At 40.2% G+C, this 20,588-nt stretch overlaps 1 protein-coding gene across 1 annotated transcript in view; it reads left to right on the top strand.

Moving 5' to 3' along the window:
* homer3b (homer scaffold protein 3b) overlaps positions 1 to 20,588 on the top strand; it is a 53,727-nt gene that overhangs the window by 22,574 nt on the left and 10,565 nt on the right. Inside the window, exons 3-8 of the mRNA XM_085433047.1 lie at positions 5,532 to 5,688; positions 7,887 to 8,018; positions 8,477 to 8,584; positions 14,630 to 14,638; positions 17,315 to 17,451; positions 19,946 to 20,102. Of these exons, the coding sequence (XP_085289173.1) occupies positions 5,532 to 5,688; positions 7,887 to 8,018; positions 8,477 to 8,584; positions 14,630 to 14,638; positions 17,315 to 17,451; positions 19,946 to 20,102 (700 nt within the window). The remainder of the gene's footprint in view (positions 1 to 5,531; positions 5,689 to 7,886; positions 8,019 to 8,476; positions 8,585 to 14,629; positions 14,639 to 17,314; positions 17,452 to 19,945; positions 20,103 to 20,588) is intronic.

Here is a 20,588-nt window from a genome sequence, read left to right as displayed (position 1 = left end):
ATTTAAGTAGTTCTTTCAGCTATAATGGGAATAATCTATTACAATAAATAATTATAAAATAATGTCTTAATGGCAGTAAAGAGTATCCGGGAGTCTTTGAAGGACTGTTTTGTTGGGGATACTCTGATATACTCTGTTATAAAAGCAGCTACTGCATTTCTTGTTTGTTTTTTTTATGTATTCAGGGTCAGAGTGGAGAGTCAGGAAAAACACAGACAGGCAAAACCTGGCAGATACGGGAGAGAAAGCACTGCTGGGACGTCAGCCAGCAGAGCTACAAGGCTGAATTCTCGAGTGCCATTCAAACCTGAATGGCACAATCACTGTTCATGCCTTTCTGGGACATTTTATCTTTCCTTCTGCAGATCTCTGTATCCATGCACTGCACAAGTCTGCAGCTTCTGAATTGGATGGTGATTTTGATGCACAGCCAAAAATAGTAGCGTAGGAATTACACCTTGCCACAATAAAGTCACTTGAAGTTTGCCTTAAATCTTTATTTCCCGCCATTGTCAGAGGATGGAAGAGTAAAGCAGCTGTGTCTGAGCTCTTGAATGAAATTTAAAGTTTCTTTTAATCCACAACATGAACTTCCAGCTCTGACACCACATGGAGAAGGGGGCACTCAGCCCTGAGGCCAGCCGCTACACTCCACCTTCATAATAAATTAATTCCCAAGAAACATTCATATGAATTTCAAGGATAAGGGTGCACATACAGAATGAGAGATCTTATCGAACGTTTCACTGAGCCAAAAAGAAGAAAAACAGATCTCTGCAGTCTGTCTCCTTCAAACTTTTTCTCACCAATGAAATCATTCCTCGCAGCGACAGAAAAATATTACTTGGCTACTGTGTGCAGCAGAGGCCATAAACAGAGGCACCTGATAGCTACATCTGGGTGACGGGTAATAGATACAGTGCCAATGCTCTATAGAGTGAAGCCATCAGCGAAAAAGACGGCTTTAATACACCTCAGCTGACCTACGTGGCTGTTTTCACTTTGCAGCCATTTGTGCTCAGTTTCAAATTACTGCTCAGACATCTCCGATAACGGTTCATTACCTCCGTTAGGAGGAAAATCACATCCCAGATAAATTTAAACTGACAGTGATGAAGTAACAATGGAATGAAAGCAATTATTTTGAAATCTCCACCTCCAAGACCATCAGATATGGAGTTTAAGCATGCGTGATATTATTCTCTGCATTGCATTAAAGTTTAAAGATTTGTCCAAACTTCTGCTGCCTTCAAGTATCACATGGAGAATCGTAATTAGGAGTGGATCGCATATGAAAGAAGAGCTGGAACTTCAGTGTGCTAGAATCAATTCATCGTTTGATCGGTTTCTCTGCTAATTCTCGTCAAACCTACGTAGTTTTCACAGTTTTCATGCTGAAGTAGGGCAGTGCAGTATACACAAAACAAAAGTCTTGCTTGATTGAAAATAGATTTCACACCTATCCATTTTCAGTAGGAAAATGCTTGGTGTAAAATGAATTACTAACTGTTTTCATGACCTGTTAAATGTCAAAATAAAAGCATTACATGAGCTTTGTAATTTGTTTGGGCAAGCACTGACTCCAGCAAGAAGGGGGAAAGGGCATGAATGAATGATACTGTATTAAAAATCACGATGTGTACAAGAAGGAACAGCGCTGAATTTCTCCCTACAGAAATGGGCAATGGTCTGTGGTAACGACACAGATAATAATACATTTGTAAATGTTTGTCTCAACTTATCAACTTATTGTGAATGACAGTGAAAACCAAGTAAAACAACGGAGTGTAAAGCGATTGTTGTCTAAAACAAGTAATTTAATTCTAATGAGCTTGAAAGCCAATATTTCTTGTGACCATCTTCATTCTTCAACAGAGTCAGAACTGTGTTGGGCAAACTTTCATGTCGTATCTTAAAGTAGTCTCCAGGAATCGCTCTCCGGGCTTCTTGAAGGACCTTCGAAGCTCTTCTTTGGATGTTGACTGACTTTTAGACTTTTGTTACCTTCTCTGTCAAAATGATTCCGCACTACTTCAGATGTTGAGGTCTGAGCTCTGGGGAGGCCCGTCTCTGACTGATAGTGTTCCACTGTGTGTTTTTCTTCTTTTACTACAGTGGCAGTGTGTTTGGGATCATTGAAAAATAAAGCTGTGTGGAATTAGGTGCATAACAAATTAAATTTCACGGTGGTTCAAAATCTAAAGGTACTTTTCTAAATTCACCATCCCATCAATTTGACTAGATCCTCAATGCCACTGACTGAAAAGCCTCAAACTATGATGGAGCGTCCACCATGTTTTAGAGATGGCTGCAAAAAAAGCTGTTTGGTTATTTATTTATTTTTTGTAGCTTCAACGTCAGAAATCGGATCAAATGTGACGGACTGCCAGGGAGAAACGATATTAAAAACTGATAAAACAAAAAACTGTAGAAGTGTGACTAACTGTTACTAGTGCAGCTTAAATGTTGCAGTATTAAGGGTTGAGACTGAATGTTCCTCTTTGTGTAGCCATGTCTAATGTTATCAGTGCTCTGAAGTGACTTACTAAGTAACAAATATAGTAGCAGAGTGGAAAACTATTACTGCACAGCTTTTTATTTCATGATTTTAAGTAATCGGTGCCACAAACAGGATACCAGAAAAGCCAAACCAGCTGCCAAACATGGTAGTGGAGGGGTGATGATTTAGACTTGCAGCCAGAGGACCTGGGCACCGTGCAGTCACCGAGTCAACCATCAACGCCTCTTTAATTGGCCTCACATTTCTCTAGAAACGAATGTGAGGCCATCTGTCTAGTAATTAAAGCTTTGCCGAATTTGGGTTATACAACAAGCAAGTCACCAAACAAAAAACAGAATGGTTGGAAAAAGAAAATAATCAATGTCAAATCTGCAAAGTCAAATCACTTCTTTTTTTTTGGCCCTCACAAAAATGTGAGCAAAGCAGTTCGCACTGAACTCTGAGGTCTAAAGGTTTTTATTAAAGGAGTTCCTGCTCTCTGAATGCTTGTGTAAAATCAGTGCCTCACATTTTTCTGTCTTTGGGGACATTATGATGGAACATTTATGGATAAAAAATGTTAGTGTTTCTTTAGCCTCAGTGAAAAAAGTATAAGCGACTTGTCAGAATATTATTAGAATAGGAATGAAACCAGTAAATCCAGTGTGTACATGGACTAATGTGATATTTCCTTACTTGTTTTTTGATTGAATCCACTTTTGGGTACTATCATTTCTATCAGAAGTCAGTGATAGTCCTTATATCTGTTGCTGCAGCCATCCTGGACCTGAAGGACAGAAATCTGCTCGCTTGCTGGTGCTGCTATTGTCTATTGTCTCTTGTACTTCAGCATTTGTGCTGAAACACTAAGAACTATTGTTTGTATGCAAATGTTGAGTAATGCCAAGCAAATCCTGCAGGAACAATTCTTCATATAGTCATTGCTGACCTATATACATGCGTGTTTCTCCTGCTTGGAGAAGGACCAAAGCCTACTCACGTTGCACATTATCCTCATTATTGTTGCTATATAATTGACTTTCCATGAGAATGGCTCATTGGCTACACTGACTTTGTGCAAACTCTATTAGCTGTGTAGTGTTGCGTGAATTCTCCAAAGATCCTGTGTAGTCGCTTATTGTCCAGCCCACAGCGAGTCTATGTCATTGCCTTCAAAGAGGCCGGGACGCTAATTGGACCGCTAGTACATAGCAAATCTTCAGCTTCATTTGCATCAATAGCCTCATTACACCAGGAAGGCATGAATGACCTGAAGGTCTGTGAGAAACACAAGCACATTTAGAGATTGGAGTATTTTAGTTGATGATTTGCATCCTGACAGTTTTACATCAAAGAATAATGATACTGAGTCACTGTTTTTGGTGGATACAGGTGGAATAGTCTTAGATTAGTGAGCTAAAAACTGTTGTACAATTTGCAATTTTCTCTATGGCTCAAAAAGATCAGAAAAGAACTCAGACTACAGTTGTCTTTCCAGAAAAAGCAAAAAACAAACACTTATTAACAGAATTGCCTTATTTTGTCTGTAATTATTCCATCCAACATTAATCTATACAGCGACTGCCAGCTAAAAAGAACCTGCTCCAACCAAAATTAGCTTCACCCAAGTTTCAGGAAGACTCAAAAGCACCGCCTCTGTTAGAATTTCAAGCCAGCTGCTCATTAAAATTGAGTGAAAAAGGTAGAATTATATTCTATAAGGTTGCATCCTGGTAATTTGATAGAAACATTTGATATTACTTGAGTGAGATCCTGATCCGTTCACTTCAGTTCATTTAAGAGAGTTTTGAGGGTTATGGGTGTTACTGCTGACTCCTGCTGTTGATACCTATGATGTAAATAAAATGCTTCGAGTGAGTATTTCACAAGGTTTCTGTGCTTTGTTTATATTGTTTTCTTCCTGTGTTATTATCCTAAAAAGTAAAAACAAAAGAAAACAAACCAAAAAAATAAATAAATAAAATGTAGAGCAAGTTTAACTGCGAATGAAATTAGTGACAGGAAGACTGAAGTGTCAAAACTGTCAGGTCAGATATCCATGTGGATATCTCAGAAACTGTGCAAATACAGCCACAGCTAGTTTGAGTGAAAAATATAAATATGTATCTTACTACACACAGACCCTGTGTTCCACTTAAAGTGATGGTCCAACATTGCTCTGTGATGCTCCAAAGATCACTCCTCTTTATATTCAGAGCCCCTAAAGAGTTTCTCCTCTGTGAAAACTGGCTCAGCCGAGAGCGTCACATGCAGACAGATTTAAGTCTCCTGAGAAATCAGGCATGTAACGGCTGACCTCAGGCAAGCCTCTCTGTCTGTGATAGAGCTGAGTGACAAGTAAAGAGTTCAGGCTGAAGGTGATACATTTACCTCCCGGTAGAAGTGACGTGTTGTTACAAAATGATTGATTGCACTATACATAAACAAATTAGGCGCACTCGAGCAAATATGCATAAGTGCCGAAACATTTTTCATTTAATTTGATGGTCCATATGCTAAATGCTGTATTGCTCATAAAATAAATAACATTTTGTATTCTTCTTCCTCTCATGCCATTTCTCTTACTGTATAAATATATTTTAAGAAAATGTAGATAACTGCAAATTTATTTCTGTCAACATGTTGGTAAATATAAACTCCTGCTGGCCTTAAGCAACAAAGCATGTGGCTTACAGATAACACTTCAAACATGAAGAAGCTAGAGATTGCAGGCAGATTTGGACAATAAATAATTCTTAAATTCTCCAGTTATGAACAGATGTGTTGACAGCTTCATAGATTGTTTTCTTCAGAATTCAGACATCAAATATAATCATGACCTTATTAAACTTGTCATTTTTGTAAAAAAATAAATAAAAATGTTTTAATGTGATATGTAGAAATGTCGTTTGAACATGCTCAAGTTGTTTACGGAGTCCCTTTAATCGTAAGTGTACGTGCCACTGTGCTTTTTAATGAACGTGACACCAAACAGTCATAAGTTAATTTTTTCCTGTCTTTTCCTTTAAAGAGAGCAGCCCATCTTCAGTGCCAGAGCTCATGTCTTCCAGATCGACCCGGCCACCAAACGCAACTGGCTGCCGGCCAGCAAACATGCCGTCACTGTGTCCTTCTTTTATGATGCCACCCGGAATGTGTACCGGATCATCAGTGTGGGTGGAACTAAGGTAGGAGCCCAAGACTCTTAAATCCAGTCAGAGAGTACACATGTATTCAGATCTGTGCCTGTTCACATCACTGAAACACAGATCTGGAATAGTTTTAGGAATGCCAGGACAGATTTGACCACAGCTCTACTGCATAAGGCAAAGCTGCACGGGGGCTGTAAGAATCCTGTACGGGCCGAGTGGTGTCAAACACAGATGCATGAATGGGTTTTATTATAGACTGTATGTAAACAATGGAGGTAGCTGCTGTCATATCATGCAGTGCTTTGCGGACTTTTCAGCTGCTAGCCTTTAGCTGCATCCATAGACTCTACGGATGCTCCGGTACCTGCTTTGCTAAATCTAATAAGACTAAAAAATAAAATTTCAACACAGACTTTTTAAATGTGCTGTATTTTATGCATTAAAAAAACTTCAAAAGGCAACAATACCACAAACACAGAGTTAAAGCATAGCTTGGCAACTAATAGTTTAATAAGGCACAACTGGTGAAAGAGGACCGCCAGTAGTTAGAAAGGAGAAAGTCCTTATATAGACTATTTTTACATACACGCCAATGTAATTTGGATATTTTACAGGAATCTATGCAGTTGATGTATTTTTGGCCATTAGAGGAACTGCAGTTTTTTGCCATATTTTATTTTTAATCCTCTGAAATTGCTGCTTGCTTTTATAATTCCTCATCGGGTCACTTTTGAGTCATTCACGTGTTACCACAAACTCTGGAGTTGAGGCACATTAGACAATGAATCGTCCTCAGGTTTTTACGATGAAAGCAAACCACTTTCTAAACAAACTTTCTCAATTCTTTTAGCATCCATGAATTTTATGAACATTTGTTTCTGCATTTATTGAAAACATTTCTATTAAATACAGGAAGCCTGACGTGTGGGACTGTGTGAATTAGCATTTTTAGGGTTGTCTCTATCACACCTCCCCTCACATACTGTATGTTTTCCTACACATTTTGCAACAGTGGCCCTCAGACCAGCTCTTATAAAAAGCAGCTAAAACTCACCACTTTTGTTGTGAAGCACTTTGTGATACTTCTCTTCAAAGGTGCTGTATAAATATAATTTTACTTTACTTTTATCTTAATTGCAGTTTCCTCATCTGGTACTAGTATAGCACTGATGTAGAGACACTGTTTGTGGAGTATTATATTCTCCTCTCCTGCATTTTATTTAGCAAATGAGATTCTTTGAAGCACTGGAAGAAGATCTGTTTGCTTTGTGGCTGTTTTGGGTGGGATTGCATTACTCAAACACACCCATCGTCAGCAGAAAATCTCTAACGCACCCACATTGGTAACGCAGCCTCCACAGCAGCGCTGAAGCACCTGGGAGTCCCTAACAGGATATCTTGTTAGTGAAAGAAATTCAGAGAAAACGCTGCACTTTGTTGTTTTTCAGCCAGTTGTGCCAATTTGCCACCCTGAGACTGGAGGCTTTTGGAGAAGAGAATAAAGAAATCATTTGGCAACAAATTCACCTCATCAGACTGCTCACTCGAGAATATTACAGAAGAGACACAACAGAACGAGCTTTTTCACGTAGCTCGCTTTCCGTGGCCTGGTTATAGGTTGTTTTTGTCTCTGATTGCAACTGTATGTGACGCAAATTTATTTTTAATGTCAGGGATTATAGTCACATGATTCGTTTGGTGATGCTGTGATTGTTGCTCACACACTGCCCAGTTTGCTGTGATGAGCTACAGTGAATAGATGCTCTCTTTTCGCTCAGTTTGTACAAATGAAAAATCGTTTTTTGTTGGCAGTAATTATTAATGTCCTTCTTCTGTTTGATTTGTATATCATCATTTATCCCCGAAAGGGATCTTGGAAAACAGACTTTTGAAATAACTTGACGAGTGCCAAACATCTCACTAGTTAATTATGATGGTGAAGATCATCCCCCCTGACCTTGATTGGTTTATTAGAAAAACCCAAATACTTCATATCTCAGATTTATGTTTATCTGTAAGTCCTCTGTATGCTTTATAGATGTAGTCTGCATGTGCTCCAGTCTACATATCAAATACAACATATTTAACATCTTTTTTTGTGCCTCTTTCTTATTTATGTCCTACATTTCTGGCAGCATTGCTTCATTTATCACAAAAAATAGCCCACTTTTCCTTCAGGGATCTTTCTGCGCTTTATTCATGTGATTTATTGTTTTTACTCTCTGTGGCGCCAGGCCATCATCAACAGCACCGTCACCCCCAACATGACTTTCACCAAAACCTCCCAAAAGTTTGGCCAGTGGGCAGACAGCCGGGCCAACACAGTTTACGGTCTAGGCTTCTCCACAGAGCAGCAGCTGCAGCAGGTGAGCACAACACACACACACACACACACACACACACACACTTCAGAGCGTCGCTAATTTATTAGATGTCGCAAACAAAGAGGAGATTTAAGAAAGAGGACTGTGAAGCAGTAGAGGTCACTCCTGTGATGATCAAGGGCAGCGTTTTCTCTTTGGTTTTGAACATCTTTCAGATTATATTTAAAATGCATCCACAACACACGTGTGCATTTTCATTTTACCGCAGTGTTTCCTTTGGTGACGTTCATTCATCTTCAAGATTTCTCTGTTTACCTGAAATGAATTAAAGGGAGTTTAATTTACTAGATTTAGCACTGTAGATAATTTATTGCGAGATCAGAGAAACTTTAGTGCCAGAACATAAATTGATCGGACACTCTAGATATTCTCCAGGAGGAAACTTTGTGACGTTTTCAAACCGAGTGTAATTTCTGTCTTTTCTCTTCCTCAATCTGCAGTTTGCTGAGCAGTTTAAGGAGGTGAAGGAGGCAGCCCGTCTAGCCAGAGAGAAATCCCAGGAGAGGTTTGAGCTGGCCAACCCTGCACTCAACATCGCAGCTCCACAGGTAAAGCGATGCTGCACTTGCTTAAATCTCTAAAAAAGACAGGTTATCCTCTTACTCTGGTTGATTGGAGCATCCTAGAGGGAGAAAATCAAAACTCCGTATCTCACAAGAATCAAAGTGAAAGCAGCTAAAAATCATAACAGATCTGAGAATTACCATCAAAGACATATCAGCGTTCAGCTATACGACGAGGGAGGGATGCACGCAGTCTTGCCAAACAAAACACAAATCGCTGCTTAAAAGGTTTTCTACTTGCTGGTGTGGAGATCTCACTATGTAACAATAGTGTGCGTGGTTTTACTTCAACTAATAAATCATTACAATAAAATGAGGAAAATGTGATATAATTTGTTTTCTTCATCATATTTAAGAGCTGTTGGTAGCAATTTTAAACCATTAAACACACATCTATAAGAATCTCTGAGAGAACATTAAACCATGGACAGCAGGTTCAAGTAGTAGACTTACTGTGTGTCTTTTAAACAGACTTGATGGTCTCCGTGGCCTTTGCCCCAATATGACAGCAGAACGCTAATATCCCGACAAACTCTATGCCTTTGTTTCTAGTTTAAACATATACAGAATCACGAGGGATTATATGATCCCCATCTGGCTGCTCCATTATTCTCTCGCCGGCTAACTCCATTAAAAGATTTCATGCATGAAAAATGGAGGCAAAAAGAAATGCGAGCGCTGAAGGTGTTCAGAGGGGCAGTAATGGCTGGGACTCAAAGAAAGGAAGAAGAATGACAGATCCGAAGTACGGAGGATAAAGAAGGGTGGATGGAGGTGGGAGCTCAATCATCTATAATTGAAGAGAATCTGGCTGCTGCTGACAGGACAATGGGCAGCTTTTGTCCTGCCACAGTAGGCAGTTTCTTGGTGAACTCGATAAGTCAGGGGTTCAGGTGGAGAAGTGAAAGTTTGTCAGTGGTGGAAATTTTATGTCCGTCATCTCACAAAAGCTGCTGCATTGTGGCATTGTGTGCTAAAGCCTAAGGCACAGAGTGGTATTTATAGAAGTTGTGATTTATTAGTTGCTGTTTTCTTTTTCAAATGGAGGAAACAGTATCTCTTGCAAACATTTGGAAGTCTCAGAGTTGCTCTGCCAGCCTTTGTACATTGCTTATTTCTGCCAAGTGTTAGAGTTGAGAGCGGCTTTGGATGTTGTAGCAATGCAGATTCAAAACGGAGTAAAGTGCTTGTTTATGCTTTTGTGGGTGTGCACTGAGCGTAAGTCTTAACAAAGAGCCACTCGGCAGCTACGGGAGATTGCAGAGTCACGCTGCCAACCACAACCTCACCACTGAGACTCTCAGATAAGAGCTGATAGTGTGTCGAGGCTGAGAGAAAACACTCCTGGATACAGCAAAGCAGAGCATTAATTCCTGGAAAGAGCTGGATTTTATCAAAGTATGTGACAGTTAATGGTAAACCTTTGTTAAATTTGTGTGCTGGTACCTAATAGACCTGCACACAAGCTGATGTGAAGGGTCTGTTCTGAAACCAGGTGAACGGGTTTGTGATGTTTGCTGAGGTTAAAATCTCCACTGTCACAAATCTGCCAAGATTACGGTGATAAGTTCTGCTGCAGACCCAATCTGCTCTTTAGGAGGTTATAGTCACAGTTTTTGATAGAAATGTTTGGAGTGCCACAGTCTTACGCCACTTCCCCGTCCACTTTATCAGGTACACCTCGCTACTGTTGTGTTGGGCAATCGTGGCTCAAGAGTTGGCAGTTTGTCTTGTAATCGGAAGGTTGCCGGTTCGAGCCCCGTGAATGTGTGTGTGAATGGGTGGATGACTGAATGTAGTGTAAAGTGCTTTGGGGTCCATAGGGACTGAGTAAAGCGCTATACAAATACAGGCCATTTACCATTTTTGCCTTCATTCTTTCTTGGATAGATTCGGCAAGGCGGTGGAAACATTCCTCAGAGATTTTGGTCAAGACTGTGGCATTTAAACGATGCTGAGTTGGAACCTAGGAGTCCAAAGTGTGCCAGGAAAATATTCCCACCACCAGCCTCCTGAAACATTGATACAAGACGGGATGGATTCACGGTTAGGTGCTTTTTAGGCCAAATTTGGACCATTCTCCTCTGACCTCTGACAGCAACAGAAAGGCATTTTCACCCAGAGATCTGCTTCTCACTGGTTGTTTTCCCTTTTCAGACTATCCTCTGTAAACCCCACAGATGGCTGAGTGGGAAAATTCCCAGTAGATCAACAGTTTCTGAAATATTCAGACCAGGCTGTGTAGCACCAACAGCCACGCAATCTTCAAAGTCACCAAAATCATTCATCCTCTGATTCTCTGTTTGAACTTCAACAGGTTGTCTTGACCATATCTACCTGCCTTTGCAACATGTAATTGGCTGATTAGATAGTTAGGCTAATAAGCAGTTGAGCCATACCTAATAAAGTGGCCAGTGAGTGTACATTCACATCTGAGGAAATACATTGCCTAAATATGTTCATAGTATATTTATGCTTGGTCCTGATTTGCTGCAAAATAAATCGCAGCAAATACCCATAGTCTGTTTGTAATTGATGAGACTATGGGTATTTATCAGAGGGAATATTCAGTAGGTGAGTGCAATTAAAATAAATTTGACTTTGATTAAAGTAATTTCCACATTTCCTTCATTAAGGGACATCTCGATGAACAACTCCAGTGTCAGCACACTTGCTATATTATCTAAAATCCCAAACAGAATACTTCCTAGTGCTACATGTGTCATCAGTCTCTCAGTCAACGTCTAAAAATTGAGGTAATATATTTTTTGTCATTAATTTAAGTCTAATAAACCCGTGTTCAGCATCTGTACAGATGATCTGCTCAGCTGGGAAACAGTAGCAGTAACACTTGTGGTGCACAAACATAGAGCATGAAATACAACAGTCCTGGGAGTGAATCCTATGTTATGTAGAAAGATGTTTCGGCATGTTGCTGGACTTTCGCCATTTGAAATGATCATGTTACAGAGCTTATAACTACTTCTGTTGTCATCTCCTTTTTTATGGCAACACTAGTTCTAACACATGTTTGACGTTGTTGCTTTGCAGTCGGTGTGCACTGTCAGCACATGCAGGCGTTAGCAGAGGAATTGATAAGTTCAGACACATATGATGCTTTGCAAAATTTGGACCTTGTTCCCAAGTGTTGTCTGCATCTGTGAACGCCACCACAGTTTCTCTCAATCCAGCTAAAGCATGGCTATTTCAAACTAACTTAACGTATCACAGAAAACACCAAAAATTTACAATTACTGTTGCTACGGTGTCCCTATTAGCTATTTTGAAAGCTTAAAGTTTGATCTTTAAAACCATGAACATATCTTTATACATATGATTTCCTGATTAATTTTGAAATGCGTTCCCAAAGTGTTCCCAAATTCGAAAAATCCAGAAAAGAAGTAAATAAAACACATTTTCATTTGCAGTAAGGACACTGGGCATAGAGATATGATTTTAAGCTCTCAGTCAGTTGGTGTAATGTGAAAGGCCTGCATCACTGGGAGGTCAGAGGTCAGGGTTAGTAACATAATAACGAGCAGATGTGTTACTTGCAGTCGCCATGGCAACAAGAGACCTGTTTTGTTGGCTGGTTGATTTTGAAAAAGAAAAAGACTTCTCTCAGCACATGAATATGTCTCAATAAGCCAACCACAGACACACACAGAGAAATGTCACCCGGTTAGAACTGCAAGGTCAGAGGCAGGCGAACAAGCTGGACTGATTTCTCAATAAGACAGCAGTCATTGATTTTGTGACAGGCCGTAAACGCAGAGGCGCTGTGGCTATTATCACGTCGTCTCTCTTCTGGCTCACCGCAGCGCATTGTAAAACACCATACTGCTGACTGTCTGCGGCGGTATAATGTGGAAATAATACCCAATCAACGTTGTTATAGGCTGCGAGCACACGAGGACGAGGCAGGTTTGAGCCGCTGCCAAGTATTGATGGCAGCTCCAGTGTGGCAGTAATGCCAGTCAAGAGCTCCATTAAGGCTGTTAAGCTTTTGTAAACAGTTGCCAATGTGTGAGTACTGTTTAAAGTTCTCTACAAACACATGGGCACATTCTGCCTGACAGCAACTCGCTCGGTTGTGCAGAGCGGAGTTTAAAGCGTTATGCAAGCGTTTGTTGAGAAACTTATTGCTCTTAAATTAAAAATACAAAAATACTTGAGCAAAGGCACAATAAACCGACAAACGTCTTCCTAACTTCCCCGCGTGCAGTTCTGCAGAGAAGCTGCGTTATTTTGTCTTGTTTTGTTTTCCTGCCAGTGCATCAATAGGTCTTGTATCACCTACAGTTGGTCAGTAAAAGCCCTGTGGTATTGCAGAGCTGTATCTTTGCAGCCTCAGGCTCTACCGAGCACATATTCTACGTGTGTGTGTGGATAGCAGCAGGGGATCTGCATGCAGCGGAGCTCCAGCTTTCTGGCTTATTTGCAGAGCTTAAAGATGAGATGGAAGAGGAGACGGCGAAGCCGGCGAGATAAAATAAATGAACAATGATAAACAGACAGAGCTGTAACTGGGATAATAGTTTTAAGGAACTGAGAAATAATTAGGAAGAATATTTCATTGTATTTAAGGGTTTTAATACTCAGTGAGAATAAAACCCCAACCCAGATAAACTCCTGTATTTTATTGGCATTAATTAGCTTCTAGAAGGATTTTCTTTTCTTATTACAATAATATCCAGTTTGAAATGAGTTGAAACACGACTGCACAGTAAATGTATGTCAGAAACAGTCCATATGTATTCGTGTTTCTCTCAGCGTGATCACAGCAGGCTACAGAAGCTGTTACCATCCTCTGATGGCCTGCAAACATTTGTTTCTTTTCCTCTTCGTCTCCTTCACTCTATGCATGTCGAGTCAGAAATGCCAGCTATCAATATTTTAAACCCCTGTCTTGACATTAAAAGCAGCTGAAAAGTGAATGCATTACTGTGTGTCGTTCAGTGGGTAAGGACAGGTGCTTCAAGGGAAACCCGTGCAGGTACCTTCAGATGCATAGAGACATGAATAAGTCAAGTGGGGAGTACAACTGAGAGAGAAAGAGAGGCATTATAGAGCTAAGGAAGCAAATGGACTGAGGCTGGGATAAATAAGTAAACAGTGTAGATGTACTTAAGACAAACAGTGGTGCGGCGCCGTCATGAGGAAAGCTCTCAGGAAAGCAATTTAATATTTACAGTTTCTGGGATTCCACCGATTATCAAGCCGGGATTCTCTCAGGACCCTGAAAAGTTTATAAGTTGCTGTTTATGTGTTTAAAAAACAACACGCACGTGCATTATATTGTATGAGTGCCTGCTGAGCTGGGCATCACAAACTGAATGTTCTCTTTTATGATGACAGTGGAAAAATATGTGCTGCGTTTATTCTTCTTTTATATTTACTCTTAATGTTTCTTTGTTGCTAAGCTCGCCTTGCTGTTGTTTCCATGGACTGTCCGTCAGTCTGTGTGGGCGGGACTTCTGAGCGCCTCTTAATCTGTTGGTACAGTTTGTCCGTGTGTTCGTCCTTCAGCTGGAGTCAGTGCTTCTGCCAATAACCTTGTGTAACTCCACACAAACAAGTGGCATGCAATGTCTGGAAAACAGTATATGCTTAGTTAAAATAACTGTGCTTAAGCCAGATTTGAAAGCCCTTGAAAGCATCATTTACTGTGATGTGCAGATTAATTCTTGTCTCGTCCCTCGGCCGCTTGCCTGTAACCTTCAACTTTCCCTCCGCATCTGCGAGCTGCACTTACAAGTTCTCTTGCTGGGTAGCACCAGTTTCTACTACTGTGAAGGCTGTTTTTGTTAAAAGGAGACCAAAGTCACTTGTAAATGTCGAAGAAATTGTTTCACTGTGACACGCAGAGGAAATCCACAAGCAAAAAAAAAGATCCCTCGCCATGCCTCTGATAACTGCCTTTGCCTTCACTTTAAGAGGGTTTTTTTTTATCATATAATAACATTTTTTCTCTCTCCTCTTCTTTCTCTTTTGCTGATGCATCGTGGGACGCACGCTCATCCATCTCAGCTTTCACAGGTGCGTGAAAACACAAGCACCAACCTACAACAAACACAGCAAAGATGACTGTTTTGTCGATGGAACTGCTGCTCGTAGACTTGGTGTTGCACGGACACTCGCGCTCAATAATTTATCTGGAGTCTGATCAAAGTCGACTTGAGAGCAAATTAAAGTTTCAGAACAAACCGAGCGTTTGCCGCGAAAGGGAAAACGATCTTTAAGTATGGCTACAACAACAACAACAACAAAGAGTGTAATCGACTCTGTATTTTTTCTTTTAATTTAAGTATTACAGAAAACTGAATTCATCACACCTCCCCCATCATCAGGGGAAACATTTCATTGATTTCTTTTTTCTCCCCAACATCTCCTGAAAACAAATGCACAAATACATCCTTTAAAAACTGGAAGTTGTTTGAACTCTGGCTAATTAGTCCGTGTTCTTAGCGTCTCTGTTTTGTTTCCACTCAGTCTGTTAGCAAACAACACACCAAATTTAAAAAAAGGGGGAACCTGCTGTAAATGTGCAATCCCATTTATGACTTAAACATGATCTGTGCTATGAATTATTCAGCAATACACATAGTCGATTCGTTGGCTTTGGGGGTCCGGACTGGAGTTGTTTTAGCTTTGATTTTCCTCCTCTCTCATTCCTTCCTTTGGACACAGAGCTCATCCACATTGAGTCAGCTGTGTGTTTTATTTCCATATCCATCCATAAGCATAGACTCGGAGCTGCTGAGCTGTAGATAATAAACCGTTGTCCTCAGGGGAACAGAGTCAGGCTCACTCAAATTAATAATACAAGCTCTTTCTACAGTAAGTGCAGGGTTGCGATACTCCAGTGAGAGACTGGGCCGTTGACGAATTCAGGTTTGGGTTTCCATGCAGAAGAAGAAGAAAGAAAGAGGGCGACGGGTGGTATAGAAATGTGCCTGAGCTAATTCATCTGCATGCTTTTAAAAAGCAAGTGGAGCTGCCTTTTAGCCCACAGCCTCAGATTAACCAGAGTGGTTCCCAAAAATGTGTGACAGGAAGCATGAACCGTTTTCTGGGCAGCAGGGAATGTAAATATCAAAGCAGATTGGTTAGACGAGCCAAGTATAATGTCAGATTTTAGGTCTCTTTTTATGTTGCTCAGTTTGATTAAGCTAAATACTTGGGCTAAAATATGGGTATGGTGTTCAGCTTAACAAATATCTCAAATATTTGTGCTCAGATAATGTGTAAAGAAGCGGTGGGTTAATTTTATGAAGGCTCTTGTTATTTCAATAATTCATCTGTTATTTAGTTTTCAGAAAAAAACAAATAGTTTACATTGATGTCTTGGTATATTTCTGTAGCCTCCTATTAATAATTCCATCTTAAATTTAGTCCCTTGCTAACATCAAAGGAGGTTTGGAGGTCAGTTACTGGGTTTACAGTCCATTCTTCAATAATAACACTTAAGGTTGATTGAGGAACTTCTAGCATTTAGGAAACTCTTTAAAATGACCTGTTCTTTCATAAATGTTTGTTTTTTGCTTGATTTTATACGCCTTTGGCAATGGGGCTGAAAACACTCGATTCAAAGACAAAGAGACTGTGTGGATGATTATTTTTGGTTCATCCAGTGAATATTTATTCAAAAAAGGCAGTGACTAAAAATTAGGCTTGGCTTTCATATTTAAGGTGATAAATCTTATATATTTGACAGAATAAAAGTCTGAACATGAAATATTCCATGACATCTGCTGAGGAGGATCATGTGATGTGGAAGACAGCTGTTGAACAGCTGTTGGTGTTTGAAGTTGATTTTTATGTCTGTTATTTACTTTTATTATGACACAAGCTAGTCTGAAATTAACAGTTAATTTTCCCTAAACCCTAAACCAGCTTCCAAAATGAACGTTGAATCCCTCCAGTATGTAACCTGTGCTACCAGTTCGCCTCTTACCAGATGTGCGGTATGTGTCATTTCTCAACCAATGCACACACGGTGACACGATGCACATACTTTTTCTGTACACACACGGAAAGATGAGCCCTTGGAAGGAGCAGCTGTATCTTAGTCACTTCTTGTTGAATCAGAGTCCAATCAGATCTGTGATGCTGTATAAAAGCAGCTGGGCTCCACACATGGCTGCTCGCTTTGTGTAGCGCCTGTTTACAGAAGCCCAGATGGGACATATCAAGCACCGGTATGTTGAGCTCTGTCCTGTGTTGTTGCTACTGTGTTTGGTCTGTTGTGTCCCGATGACAGGTTTGGGTATAGGGATGTTAACGGAGGGGCCACCAGTTTAAACCTATGCTTTGAAGAAAGAGCAACAGAAATGTAGAATTATTGGCCTGCATTTGGCCATGCTGGTCTATCAAAGCATTCACTGTCATTTCTACCACACACTCAATATAACAATGCAGAATACTGGAAATGTACCCTGTTGAAGTGCTCTTGCCACTTAATCGTGCACTTTCTGCTTGAGCACTCTTGTTGTCTGATATGAAAACTGCAGCGCAGCTCCTGAGGATTTACGGCGTAATCGCAAACAAGGAAGAATCCCCTTTTTCCAATAACGCTTCCATGAAAGGTCCTGGTTTATCTAGCCTTTTTTCTTGTACTACACGAAACTGATGGTTTGACATCATGTCATCTCTTCAGTGTTCAGATCCTGTTTGTATTGTTATCCCCGTTGGTCCGTGCGCTGTCTGTTTTAGGAGCTGTCGGAGGACCGCCATTCACCGCCGCTGCTGTCAGTCAACGGGCCCGGGGAGGAAAAGCTGTTTCGCAGCAAGAGTGCTGAAGTGGAGCTGACAGCAGAGAAAGAAAGGGTCAAGAAGATGTTGTCTGAAGGGTAATGACAGATTGTGTTTCTGCTCGAGTCACCGAAATGCTTAAAACTCCCTCAACAGATGCATATACAGACAGAAAGAAAGCCATAAAATGAAAATGTTTCAGTCTTTTCTGACATAGCAAAAATATATCATATTGCTATGTTTTTATATAAAAATAAAGCAATAAACTGTTCTAGATTATTTTATAGGTTTCAAACAGCCATGGGCTATCCCTGTCAGATGTGCATGTGGGAGTACTGAAACTTTTAGAAAGCATTCTCTTTAGCTTGCTACCTCAAGAAAACTTTTCTGTATCGCTTAGTCACAGTACAACTGTTTTCTTCACTGGAAATCCAAAAGTATCTTAAACAAATCTGTCACTCCCTCCTTTTACATACTGTACTAAGAATGGATAAAGTAATGCTTTAACTATAAGAAAACTCCCTGTTATTCACCAGTGACATCAGGTTTCTCCTCCTAAATGTATTCATATGCATGTTGCCAGATTTTGATCGTATTGAAGTACTGGATTATCTTTTGATTAAGCTCATCACTTGGATCCTCCATCTTTTGTTTCACGTACCCACTCGTACAATGCAGTGTCTAACCCCCAGCTTGGCTGCACGAGCATATGTAAGAACTCAAAGCACTGAGTAAAAAGTCCCCTGTATCCTGTCTGAGGCGGACTTACGAGCCATTAAATTGCAAAGCCTTTATAGAGTGCACGCCATTGTTAAGGCGTCACACTTCTCTGCTTTTTGCATTCAAAGAAACTGAACGCATGACTTCTTTGGCGCGTAGTGATGGTATCGTGGATGTATTCCACAGATGAGGAAAACCGTTAGTCATCCTGGAGGCAGAAGTGGCGCTCACTCTGCATCTGTATGCTCTCTTTTCAGATTAACATCATTAGTGAACATGCAGTGGAAACCGGAATGAATTGTGCCTTTTTAGTTCATATTTCACTTAACGTTCAGGTGATTTCTGCACTGTGGCATCGAGCTGCATCATGGGAAACGAGCACCGCTATGGCCAGCTTTCCTCGCTTTACTCCTGAGTGGCTGGAATCAGGTGTGTTTAGCCAATCAGAAGTTAAATGGGTCAAGCAGGTCAAGCAAATATGTGATTTTTATTTATTTTTTATTTATGTAATCCAAAATCACAGATGCCTCAAAGTGTTTACAATAAGAACACATAATTTTAAAATGAAACATGAGACTGAGTGCTAGCACAGTAGCAAGTGATGATATATATATATATAGTTCTGCGTGTGGGTACCACACATCTGGAATATTTCGTTTTGATTTATTCTAGGAACTAAAAATCAAGAAATACAGTTTTTATTTATGTATTTATTTTTTGAAAAGAGCGAATGGCCAAGGACTGAAAATGAACCCTCCTTACACATAAGCTCAAACATTGTAGCTAATTACCTAGAAAAGCAGCAGTGAGTCGGTCTGAGCTCTTTACAGGTGGACTCTCCCCTGGTCTGCAGTGTGGTATGTGTGCATATCTGTGCCTCTTCTGTAGCAGGCAGATTAAACACCATCACCTGAGGCCTAACCATAACGTTTGTGCTCTTTTTAATCTGTATGTGTGTCCATGACTTAAAACCACCCAAGCCTGAAAGGTGCTAAATTTTGCAGCTCGTAATCATCATCATCATCACAGCGGTCATTATTGATCCCTCAACCTTCCATCTGGGACCAGTGAAGCACTTCTCAGCTGCTTTACAGCCCATTATTCCAACAGTTTTATTTTATGATTGTTTTAGGCCAATGCAGGCCCTTCTCTCCCGTTGCTATGGTGAGGGGTATTATGGTTGCCAGTTTTAGTCGTTATGGTGGAGACTCTGCTTCCTAAAGAGGAAGCTCTCTGCTTTATTAAATATCCCCACTGAATTATGACCTTTACCGGCACACTGAATCTTTCCCACAACTTAATAAAGCAGAACAAATTACCGCTGTTGTTTTGGGTTTTTTAGTACCCTGTGGTACAATTTCCCACTGATGAAGGTGAGTGTTGCTCTGCTCTGTTGCAGATTTGGAACAAAATGATTCTAAAAAACCCAAGAAAAATTAGCATGCCATAATAATTATTTTTGCATTTCTTGGTCCACTTTAATTCCTAAAAAATATTTGCTGAAGCTTTTTAAAGGCATAATAAAAAAAAGCTCACTGTAGTAGCACTTATCCAAAAAAGATATAAAGTCATCATAACGTTCATAATTTGCAGAACTCGTCTGTCTCCTTAAATTCATTAAATGTCAATAGACTTCCTCACACAGCTACTGCAGGATAATAGAAATGTTTCACTCTATTACCTCTGTATCTTCTGCTTTCTCCTTTCCAAGGTTTCGTTCCAACAGTGTCAAACATTATCTGTTTAAAGTAGCATCATTTAACAGTTGTGATTGGTTCATTCGATTGATTTGGTTCAGGTGAACAAAGAGAATCAGAGTACCAGTTCTTCAGGAGAATTAACGAAGTCTGTGTGTGGCGAACTTGTCCTCAGGTCTATGTGTGAGATCAACTTGGAAGCTGAACTCTTCACTCTTCAAGACAGCAATGCCAAGCTGGTGGCAGCACTGCAGGAAGCTAACAGCAGCGTGGAACAGTGGAAGAAGCAGCTGGCTGAATACCAGGAAGAGACCGATCGCCTCCGAGACCAGGTGACCTTATGTAGTGCACAGAGGAGTAATTACAGTAGGCTTAAGTTGAGTCTTTTTCAGTCAGTGTTTGAAGAAATTCACATTATACTTTGAAGATGACACTAAAGATGCTTTCACAGTCTTGGGAAAAACGATAGGGGCCTGATTGACTTGTTAATACAGAATTTTATTTGAAGTCACTTTATGAAACACGATAATGAGACGACCAATGAGACTTACTGATCTAAAAGAAAGTACAGTGCCATATCAAAGTCTTAAGCCACTCCTCGTTTGTTTATATTTCTCTAGGAAAATGGGAAGTAAATGCAGCAGTTCATGGAAATATGTCCAAACATACATGGAAATATAGTAAATGAGTAAATCACAACGTTAATGAGTTTGCACTTCTTAAGGAAGTCTTATCATTTCTGTAGTCTTCAGGACTAATTCTCCAGGCTTCTCGAAGGACATTCAAAGCTCTTCTTTGGATGTTGGCTGCCTCTTGCT

This window comes from Copadichromis virginalis, linkage group LG15 (assembly GCF_057382275.1).
Source record: "Copadichromis virginalis isolate Kocher_CV1m ecotype Utaka linkage group LG15, C_Virginalis_male_GT1.1, whole genome shotgun sequence".
Classification (NCBI taxonomy): Eukaryota; Metazoa; Chordata; class Actinopteri; order Cichliformes; family Cichlidae; genus Copadichromis; species Copadichromis virginalis.
The sequence above is the reverse complement of the archived record's forward strand: the minus strand, read 5'-3'. Positions and strand labels throughout refer to the sequence as shown.